The 11,947-nt window shown below is 35.3% G+C and overlaps 1 protein-coding gene across 1 annotated transcript; it reads right to left on the bottom strand.

The window, feature by feature from the left end:
* Positions 1 to 1,098: 1,098 nt before the first annotated feature.
* Positions 1,099 to 11,745, bottom strand: LOC132548477 (ARF GTPase-activating protein GIT2-like). Its single transcript, XM_060212344.1, has 9 exons — positions 11,697 to 11,745; positions 11,044 to 11,216; positions 5,425 to 5,583; positions 4,658 to 4,972; positions 4,084 to 4,152; positions 3,455 to 3,564; positions 2,753 to 2,932; positions 1,856 to 1,919; positions 1,099 to 1,563 (listed from the first exon to the last, which is right to left on the bottom strand). The coding sequence occupies exons 1-9, from the start codon at positions 11,743 to 11,745 to the stop codon at positions 1,366 to 1,368; spliced, it is 1,317 nt and encodes a 438-aa protein (XP_060068327.1). The 3' UTR covers positions 1,099 to 1,365.
* Between the last annotated feature and the right edge of the window lie 202 nt (positions 11,746 to 11,947).

Here is an 11,947-nt window from a genome sequence, read left to right as displayed (position 1 = left end):
ATTATGATGAGAGGTATGACAATATATTTACATAATGTTTTACTAACATAAATGAATTATGGTCTAATGGATATTTCAATCATGGGGAAATGTGTGTGAATTGAAGTACGTAGTTGATAGATGTATGAAATTTTGATTTTTTTCATTTAAAAAGAATTTCAATATTTACCATGAAATGTGAAGTTGGGACTATGAATACTAGACAAATGATTTACTCTGTAATAGAAGAAATATCTTACCAAGATATCAACATTCTGCCAAAGTTCTCAAATTGTCTAAAAATAAACTCAACTATTAATAGTATTATAGGGGCATTTAAAGAATGTTTGGGGTCACTAAAACTTTATTTAAAATCTGAATACATATATATGGTTTTCTCATACCAGTAAATTTGACAGTTGAATGTTAATCTTGTAAGTAGTCATTTAGAATTAGAAGTTCGAACACACATATTGACCTGAAAGTCACAAAACCACAATAAATAAATGGTGTGTATTGATATATACAATGACTAGGTTAGGTATGTATTAAGTAAAATTTCAAGCATAAAATGGATCTGGTTTCTCTTGGGTCTCTGTAAGTTATCTCCCTTTATCATTTTTGCCTAAAAGTGAAATTGTATTAAAACAGGGTTGGACACTAATAAATGTTTTCTGATTTGAAGCAGAACAGACTGCTATTGATCCAATTAAAAACAGCAACTTTCCATTATATCACAAGATCTCCTAAATCTAATTAGGACAACAGAACCAAACCAGAACAGTTCAGGGCCAAGATATAATATTCCAGGAAGACTTTCCTGGTATGAATATCAATATTTGTCACTAAATTTAGATTATCTCAAATTTGTTTTTCAGATGCAAAGAATAAAATAATATGCAGATGAAGACAGACAGCTATTTTTTTTGCAATCTGGAATAAAAGAGCTCTAAGCTGAAGCTGAATGGTACAATCACCACACTGAATATACAGCCTCTTTCTAGTAGACATTACACAACCTTTGTTTACCCTCAAGTCCAGAGTTTGGATTGTATCAACCTCCAGGAAATTGGAAACTATTGATACAGAAGCCAAAATGTTTAAAACAAATTCCTTCTGACAGCTGTCTAATGCCTAAACTGGTACACATTCCATTTTTCGATGGAGGGACGTGCGAGCTAGAATCTCCTATTCCAGATATTTCCAGGAGGACTACACACTGTTGAGATTTCTTGGACCATATGTGTAGGATCAATACCATAGACAGAGAGCCCTAGCTGGCCCTGAGATTCTGTTGTGGACAGTTCGATGTAAACACAATGAGTATCCGAGTTGGAGAGCAGAGCGCAAGGAGCTGACAGCAACATACACCATGCCTTGGACATGTCACTGGAACAGAGTCACTAACTGTTTGGCTGCACGGGCGATGTCAAATGCACACTGCATCACCTGCTGTGTTTTGAGTGGGATCTCCAGTTCTGGATCCATATCCCCGGGGTGTCCATTCAGACATTCTTCTCGTAAACGTCGTGCACTTGTGGTCAACATGTGAAGTGCACATTTTACACTCTCTGACTGGGGTCTCTGAATATCAAGTCATAATGTTGTGAAAAAGATAAAGCATTTACAACAGAGACATAAACCAGGTGAGAAAATTAATCTCAATTTTCATTACCGGGTTTTCATTATTTCATTTATCTTTAATATATTCATTCATTGTTTGGAGTGAAATTTTTTCGAACATGGTTATATAAGTCTGACTTACGATATTTTAGCTTTTAAGATTTTTTTACAGTTTAATGTATGTAAAATCTCAATGAGAGACTTAAGAATATTTTTGATGCAATGGAAAGACACCTTCAGAAGGAACACTTACCTGTGGAAACAAGGACGCCATATCTAACACAGCTGAATGGATCCTGTCAGCACAAGGCCCAAAGCTATAAACAAGAAAATATATCACAGGTGCTTTTATAACTGTCAGAAATTAGACACAGAGTATTGAAGTAAGAGAATTTTCTTCAGGAGGAATTTTTGAGAAGTATGATCAATTTTCAATGAAAGAGGAAGAAATATTGGAAGTGATTTAATTATGCACCCTGGTTAAAAAAGTGATGTAGATGGTGTAAACCCTTCCTACAACAGCCATTGAGGACCCATGATTCAATGTCTGTAGTCCTGTAGCTTTATATAACAGCCCTAATGGAACCTAACCTGTCATGTTTGCCCTCCTGCCCCGATAGTAATGGAATCTAACCTGTCATGTTTGCCCTCCTGCCCCGATAGTAATGGAATCTAACCTGTCATGTTTGCCCTCCTGCCCCGATAGTAATGGAATCTAACCTGTCATGTTTGCCCTCCTGCCCCGATAGTAATGGAATCTAACCTGTCATGTTTGCCCTCCTGCCCCGATAGTAATGGAATCTAACCTGTCATGTTTGCCCTCCTGCCCCGACAGTAATGGAATCTAACCTGTCATGTTTGCCCTCCTGCCCCGACAGTAATGGAATCTAACCTGTCATGTTTGCCCTCCTGCCCCGACAGTAATGGAATCTAACCTGTCATGTTTGCCCTCCTGCCCCGATAGTAATGGAATCTAACCTGTCATGTTTGCCCTCCTGCCCTGATAGTAATGGAATCTAACCTGTCATGTTTGCCCTCCTGCCCTGATATTAATGGAATCTAACCTGTCATGTTTGCCCTCCTGCCCTGATATTAATGGAATCTAACCTGTCATGTTTGCCCTCCTGCCCTGATAGTAATGGAATCTAACCTGTCATGTTTGCCCTCCTGCCCTGATAGATAGAGCTCTTGGATATTTTTGGTGATTTTCTCGGTTTTCTTCATAACCTCCTCTTGTGTTGGGAGTCCATCTTCCTCCACACATCCTTCCCTGCCGCTCGCTCCCTGTTCACACTCCTGATTAGCATTGGCATCCAGTGTTGGCTCTTGGCTGTAATATCATCACACTTGCATGCAATAATGTCTGACAATAGAGATCTCGTTAGTATATGTGTAAAAAAAAAAAAAAAAAATCTAATCAGGTGTAGAACTTGATGATTGGAAGATATGGTGTAAAAAAATATCATCTGAATCAAAGGCTTCATAAGATATCTTTTTCACAAGTTGGGATGGAAACACAAACAGAGTGATTATACTATTTATGTACAATGCAACTTCCCTCTACCGATCACCTCTTGAAAACCAAATGAAATGGCCATGTACAGAATGATATCCTCTTTATTGTAGTACTAAAAACCTTCCCTAAACCAACCCCTCTTAATTTTGAACACCGAACTGTCCTAGAAGTGAACACTGCATCAGAGATAAAGAAAGCTGAGACAAGAAATATAAAATTACATGATTATTACTTTTCAATACACCTCATGGATGTAATATAGCATTTAAACCAAAGAAAAAAGAAAGATAAAGGCCCTACAAGGAAGGGGAGACAATTATAAAGGGTTTTTTATACCTGTGATTTATTGCACTTGGTTCCAAAGGTAGAGAACTTGGACAGTCATAGTGAGACAGATCAGGCCCAACTGGTTTCTGTATATCTTCTGCTGAGTCTGAAGCCAGCACCTGTAAATAAAGGTGAGACGTTCACACATGTCAAAGACATCTAATATGATAAAAAAACCTTTTACACACACTAACAACAGAAAACAGTAACAATTACAGTACTTTTTAATATACAACTTTTACATTATTTATGTTGGGAGTTTCCTTGCAGCAGCAGCCGGTAGCTACCTCACTGAACACCATGCAGGAGTCCCATGACATCCTATTAGAAGCAATTACAGTAGTTAAATGTCTTTCCCAAAGACACAAACACAGTAGCACAAGGTGATCCATGATTTAAGCCTTCGGATATACACAAATCTACTTACTGAACTATTATGGACCCTTGTTACAATGTAAACAATTCTACAACTGTTAAAAACATCAGACTTTGTGTGAACTCTTTGAAAATGAGGAGTTGAATATGAAACTTTAACTGTTAAAAAGTGTGAAGTGCCAACACTGCAGCAGAGCTGAAGAAGTATTTCACTCAAATATTCAGTTTGGCAGAACATCTTCATTTTTCTAGACTGTACAAACCTGAACTTCCTCCTGCACATGTATGTTAGCCAGAGACTGTGCAGACTGTAATGAATCCTTAGATTGGCTCTGAAAGGACAAAACACAATCAAACTTCAAATTCTCTGTTGATGGATACTATTAAAAATGTTGAATATTTTATAAAATTTTTATACTAAACAACCATGAATCTTAAATATGTACTTGTAACAAGATAAAAACTTTCTTTCTGAAACACTACTTTTTCTTAAATGCACTTTGTGTTTGTATAACTCTACAATATGTCTGTAATTATCTGTCTACAGTAACAAGAACAGACTTGGTTGCCCTAATCCCAGCATGCTACTGGCCAAATATGATCCTGGGACTCTTGGTTATTGAGAAAAAGTTTTATTCCTTGGACTTTTGTGATCTCGGGGGTCATGGTCAATAATTCCAAATTCAAAAAAATTTACAAGATCTTCTATGGTTGACCAAAATTCATTGAACAAGTCCGATGTACACACTGACACAAATTCAAAACAAAATCGTAATTTAACAAAATTTCACAAGAGAAATACGCTCAATTATGACTCTCTGCTCTGTTGGTATGTACCTTTTGTGAAAGACGCTGCTGGTCCCGTGGTTCAAACATGGATTGAGGTCGAGTGCTGGGGCGGGGACTTTCCTGTATACTGTCTGGGCGATCATGATTCCCTGAATCAAACCCTTCGTTTCTTCTGGGGCCACAGTCAAAAGGGTCATCACCTCCTGAACCCCCAGAATCGTACTGACCCTGTACTGTAGACTCAAATCTGTCCTGACCTGCTTTGTCCCGACCATCGTACCCATTAGGTATGACGTGAAGTGACTGTTGAATCTGTTGTGTGTGATCGCGCAGTATAGAAATCTCCCTCGTCAACCTTTGTACCTGTAAAAGGAAAACAGACATTAATTAATTCATCAATACAGGACAACTCTGATAAAATATTTTGGTATGCTGCCTGTATAGTGTATGTAAAGTTTATCTGCTACTGCACATATTCATTCATAGAGAAAACCACACATTTCTAACAAATGTCTTTATTAGAAGAAGACTATCTATGTTCGTGAGGTATTGGTAATCAAAATAATCATTAACAAATGTTAGTCTTTAAACAACAAACATCTATGATTTTGCAAATATATTGTATTGACTCATCTGACTGATATCCATGCCTGTAATAATGATATTGTACATTTCCTTATGGTCTTATCATTCCATTCTGTATGATAAAAATCAAAATCAGAGTCATCGTTTCTCATTCACAAAATGTCATTATCTCTTTTTTCATAAGAGACCTCAATAAGATATAATATGTATGTTTTATTCCATTAACATACAAGGATTGTCAGGTCGTCCCTCTCCCGTCGAAGGTCCTTATTGTTTTGTATGAGTTGTCCTACTTGGGACTCAAGGGATGAGGCCTTCTTCTTCATCTGGAGGAAATCGTCTGTCGACACCGGTCCCTCCACAATTGGCTCTGGAGCGGGCTGTAGAGTCTGTAAATATCAGAGATCAATCTGAGGTAATGTGATCAATTATTTCCTCTATTAGCAACCATGTGACCAGGCTTCCTTCATGAACCAGGTCATTTGAATCATCAGACACGGGGTCATGCAGCACAATTCAATCTTTGTTGTATTAAAAGGAACATGTAGAAGTTAAAGAAATCTTGAAACAGCCGTTATGATTGTTAAAGGTGATTGGTTGTAGGAGAACTCAAACCCTCAGAATTAATCGTTAGACAACCAGGTAAAAGAAAACATTTTAATGATGAAATTAATAATATCAGTCCATTTACACTAAAGACCAGAAATCAAACACACAGTAATATACATATGATATTCCAAGTATCCCAACAATAACTCCATTTGATCAAATTCAATACTGATATCATAAGAAAATAATAAATTACGATTTTTTTCCAAAAATAAGGCGAAATAGTTAGTTGATTTAGTGTGTTAGAGTATTCAATATTGATGCATGCAGGAAAGACGGTTGTGTTTATATCTAATCTGTGTTGATATTCAGGCAGACCATCAACAATAATGCTTTCACTAACATTACCACCACTGGAATTTGTGGGATTTTAGTTGGCATTTCAGGATTTCTGTGAAAAAGCAGAAATATTTAGTAAGAGAAGAATTTACAGGAATTTACAATAAAAAGTATAATTATAATGGCTGAGTACTGTAATATCTTGTTGAGAATATTGCAGAAGGAAGTGGAATATATTTTACATAACTTTAAAAACAGATATAAAAATTTTCCCTATAAGTTTATATATTTATTAGTAATATATACATGCATCTCATACACTTGTGATGTCAGTATCAAATGACCAACATAATAGCACAAATCACTCAGATAAACAAGGGATCCCAGAGGGATCTTGGTGCCCACCATTGTTTGATCTTTATATGCTTTTTGAAAGTTGGATCTTTTCCCTTCATTTCTCTTTACTGTTTTTGCTCTTAATGATAAGACATTTGAACATTTCTTTGCAGAAATAGCAATGATAATCTATACCTGCCAAATCCAAAATGGCCACCTGAAAGCCATTTTGTTTCTTCTGATCAGTCTCAAAATCAAACGAGCACAAGGAGAGACCAAAGTGAGCATACATATGAATTATGAGAGATATCCTTATAGTACTTCTTAAGAAGTCAAAATCCAAGTTGGCCGCTTGTGGGCCATTTCATTTATTCTGATCAATACCAAAATCAAACAGGTACAACTAGGGTTCAAGGAAAGCACACATATAAAATTTGAGAAACATCTATGATGCAGTTCTCAAGAAATATCAATAACAAACTTTCCAAGTCAAAGTCCAAGATGGACGACTTTTGGCCATTTTGTTTTTCTGATCATATCACAACTTAAATGGGCACAACTAGTGACCAACAGGACCCTACATAGGAAATTTAAGAAAGATCCATCACATACTCCTCAAGAAATAGCAATAACAAACTTTTAAAGTCAAAATCCAAGATGGCCACCTATCGGACATTTCATTTTTCTGATCAGGCCCAAAATTAAACGGGTAAACTAGGGGAAAAGGGGAATCTATATATGAAATTGAAGAAAGATCCATCTAATACTTCTAAAGAAATAGTGATAAGCAACTTGCAAAGTCAAAATCCAAGATTGCCATCAATTTGAATAGCTCACTATCTGACGATGATGGACTGAAAATACCACAATGATCAATTTTGGAAGAAAATTTAAATACTAACAAAAGGCTCATGTGCCTTTACAGTCATCTGACTATAAAGACATACATATCAAAGAGGCCAAATGGGCCTGAACAAACTGCTCAACTATTCTACAGCTTACATAAAAGACATTATTAGTTCCTCAAGACATTTACTGCAAACTTGAAATCATATTCTTTATACATGCACTTTACAATTGCCATTACTCCACACATATTGCTTGTTGCAAGCCTTGGCCTTTCGGTTATTGAGAAGAATTGCATTTCAACATATTTGACCCCTGTGACCTTGAAATTTGGTCCAATATCAGCAATCTGGGCCTTTTGGTTACCGAGTAAAAGTCATTTTAACACATTTGACACCTGTGACCTTGAAGGTGGGTCATTGTCATTCATATTAACAAAGTTGGTAGCCCTTCATCCTAGCATGCTTCAGGCCTTTCGGTTATTGAGAAGCAAGTATTGAAATATTTCAATATATTTAACACCTGTGACCATGAATTTAAGAACTGATCCCTAACTCTCCATGATGTTTTTAGACTAAATTTGGTTGAAATCTATTGAAGCTTTGAAAAGGAAAGCGTTTTGAAGCAAAATATTATCTAATTTCCCCTTTTGGAGTGGCACCTCAAGGTTCCTATGGGTTGAATCAAATTTCAAAGAAATAATTGACAACCCTTACTGATGAATCAGGCCAAAGCTTGTTGAAGTCCATCAAGACAGAAAGGAAGAGTTTTGAAGCTAATTTCAGCATCACCCCTTTTGGTCAAATCAAAATTCTGAATATAAGAAATGATCACCTTCACCAAATGATGCATCAGACCAAATTTAGTTAAAATCCATCACTGCATGAAAGAGGAGTAGAGTTTTAAAGAAAAAGTTTACACATGGCACACGACGCATGGCGCCCCCAGACGGTGCATGACGATGGACGAAGCACAATGGCTATAGCTTATCTTGACCCTTCAGATCAGATGACCTTAAAACCAATCATCTTGGCAATAAGTTTTACACAAGTAATTCAATATTGTTTTAATTTGATCATCACTTTAAGTGCCACTATAGATACAAGATACAATTACTGCCTAATGCTTTCAGACATATAACTGTAGGTATGTTGGTGTTTCTCTGTACACACATCAAACTGAAATAAAGCTCCTTTTACGCCTCTGTGTTGAATTAGACAATGGCTATACCTATACTGATGATAAAAAATGACCCATTTTTTTCTTATGTACAGCATCACCTATATCATTTTGAACCAGAACAGTTTCTTCATACATCTATGTAATGAAAAACAATGTATAGAAATGTTTAGCATGTGAGAACATGGACTGGGACCATAACTTATTGAAGATTTATGAAACTTGTCTATCAGACATGGCCAGTCTATTATAGGATGTTATTCATTTCACTAAATTGCACTGAAATTTCAACATGCAGTGTTTTGTACTATGCACCATTGATATAGGAGGATTTCTAGTTATGCATTAAGCCTTAATTTGAACAAAAATATTCTTTTATAATACCTCTCATGCAATATTTTTTCAAAAAACCTGATGTTGTAGTAACGGTTCTATACAAAAGAGACATTAGTTTGACTAACTTCTTTTTAGTATCATGCTATTAATCTGTAAGTAACTGTATATATTAGCTCCAATTCTTGTCAGCAGCTAAGATCATCACTATCGTGAAATCAGGGTCATATAGTCTCAACAGCTTTATTTACAATATGCAAAGTGCTCATTTTTTAACACAACTTTTCAAAATTGTTTACGTATTGAAGATACGCATGATTATCAAAATCTATTGCAGCATGTATACATATAAATGTGTATATATAGATATTCTAACCTATCCTAGTGTATATATTCCATTCAAAATCAGAACCCAACTATCGATATATATATATGCATACAAGGATTCCTTCATTATAGACTGAAATCATATACATTCCACTCAGCACCTCATGAAGTGTTGGGGTCATATGTAAGGCAGAATATTTAAAAACCATCCTTCCTTAGGAGAAAGACTCTTCATCTTCTCCCCTTATTTCAGATATGAGTGAAATTAACTTCTGAATCATTAATATTTTCAATCTTTTACAATATCCGTTAGTTAGATCTACCATAAATGATTTTTGAGATTTGAAATAATAAAAATTCCAAAATGTTGTAAAAGGATGTGTTATATAATGATGACCTTAATAACATTAATCCCTTCTGAAAAATTTCAGTTAAAAAGATCTACTTTCAGTTGCCTAAGCAAAAGTTGTTGGGGAAAAAAAAGGAGGTTGAATGGAATAAATGATTTGAATCCAATACTATGATAATATATGTAATTGCTGTAGGATATAAAATGCCGTAACTATACCACTGCCCAGAAATTCTGTACAAAAATTCTCCAATATTAACAATTATTTTTAAAGTAAAATATTGTTTATCTAGATAATATTACCTTAAAAGCAGATAGAATACAAATATCCAGGTTAAGGAGAGAGATATATTTATCAGTTTCAGAAATACAGTGGATGTTTTCAGTAGATTCATTTTAGAATATCTGTGAAGCGTCAGTATATAGATTCTAGTTTTCCTTTTTCGTAACATATCTATTTGTCAATGTTTATAAACAAAACACCAAGAAATATGGCATGAATACCATCTGCTACAATGACCAACATTTAAGAAATACTTGTTAATACAGAAATAATAGTAACTTCAGTGACAATTCATATCTACCGAAAAATGTATCCCCCCCCCCCCCCCCCCCCCCCCAAAAAAAGGTTTAAAATGATAAAATGTAAACAAAGACTTTTTTTTTAAATTCCTGATTTTAATAACGCTGAGTTCCTGTAAATCACTTTATTCACAGAATGTCCTTTTTTAAAATTCATATCTTAGCTACTTAAGTGAATTATTCAAAACACACTTAAAGAAAGATAAATAAAACAAACCATTGTGAAAAATAAATAAATGAATTGATATGACCATCGTTCCCGAATAAATCTTGTGTAACATTAAATTTTAAGCTTAACTGTTGTAAAATTACTGAACAATCTAACTTTCTCCTCCTTAACATTTTTATCCGACAAAATTGGTGAGCAGTGCCTTGAAGATGTTCCATGCTGAGTATGAAAATACAGACATACACGCCTCACCTCCGCAGTAGCCATGATTGATTTGGGGGTTGAGTCAACTGTACGCATAGACCCCCTTTCCTGTGTCACCAAACAAATGTATGCAGGTATATACAAATGTACATTAATGGAGTCAACAAAATGAGTAAATCATTTTACACAATACTTGTACTGAATTTTGTGTACTTATACATATATACCATGGTGCAAATTAAGAATGAAACACAGACTATTTGCCTAATGAAAATTCAAGATGGCCACCAGTCAGTCATTTTGTTTTTCTGATCCAACTCAAAATTGATTTTGCACAACAGAGGGAAATTGACATATTCAATTTGCATAAGATCTATTGTGCACTTTTTTACAAATATCATACACAAAAAAGGCAGTATAAAGCAAAGTAATTCACCAGTTGGACATTTCCTCGGTAAAAATCTTAAGCCTTGGAGTAATTTATCTGACCAATATTCATTATTATTATTATCAAAGTTAAAAGCTCAGTATACCCCTAGTCTATCATCACTTATGATCTATCAGGGAATTCCAATCTTCTATCCATTGCAACTGTGTATAGAATTCCTCTATCTAGTATAAACAAATGTAACTCACCTCCTCTACCCAATCCTTTCGATCGTCACGCATCCCTGTGCTCTTGATGCTCAGATTGTCAATACTGCTGTAGTCCTCATCTGACGCAACAATGTCATAAATTGGTTCTTCGTCGCTGGCGATACTGTTGATTTTGGGAGGGCGGCGCTGGGACAAAGGACTAGCTCCTCCTTCTGAAAAGACACCAAGAAGAGCATTTAATTTTCTTATTAAGAAATCCTCCTTCCATCTTTTCCAGCTGAGTTAATAAGCTGCAGTGATGTTACACAAACAAAAGAATACTCTGCATAATACAAACACAAAGGCTTCGTGTTCACTTTCCCTAAACATCCTTATCAGAATAACACACTAACATCCCCGTTAGAGACAACAATGGATAGATTAATAACATTACCAGTATAAAATCTTACATTTCAATTCCTAAAACAGATATTTCAACAATTTCTCAAGAACTTAAACCACTGGGAGTTCACTAGCAGAAATAACCTAACAACAAGGATAGACTTATTACTGTGAGTTGATGAGGAGAATGAGGGGGCCATATCATGGAAAGTTAACTGCATGCATCAATTCTTCATGCATTTTAATCTAAATTGATATCTTTTTTTTATCTTTTTCTTCTTTCTGAGCCAGCTGTTGGCTCCACAAACTACCTCTGACCTGTGGATAGAGGTCACAGCCAGACAGATGATGCCAACTCATCGTGGTAACTCAAAACCACACAAGTAGTATCTCTCATGTATTACCTAACCTAAACACAACTGTTGTCAGGTTTTTTTTTTTTGAAGGGATTTAATCAATTGTAAGAAACAGTTCTGCCATTTTAACAGAGTGTTTAAGGTATTTGTGTGTGTGCATCTGTTCTTTTTATCATTATTTTTCTAAAGCATTTATAATCTTCAAC

The sequence above is a fragment of the Ylistrum balloti genome, unplaced genomic scaffold, assembly GCF_031769215.1.
Source record: "Ylistrum balloti isolate Yb309-2 unplaced genomic scaffold, AGI_CSIRO_Ybal_v1 Utg370012, whole genome shotgun sequence".
NCBI lineage: Eukaryota > Metazoa > Mollusca > Bivalvia > Pectinida > Pectinidae > Ylistrum > Ylistrum balloti.
The sequence above is the reverse complement of the archived record's forward strand: the minus strand, read 5'-3'. Positions and strand labels throughout refer to the sequence as shown.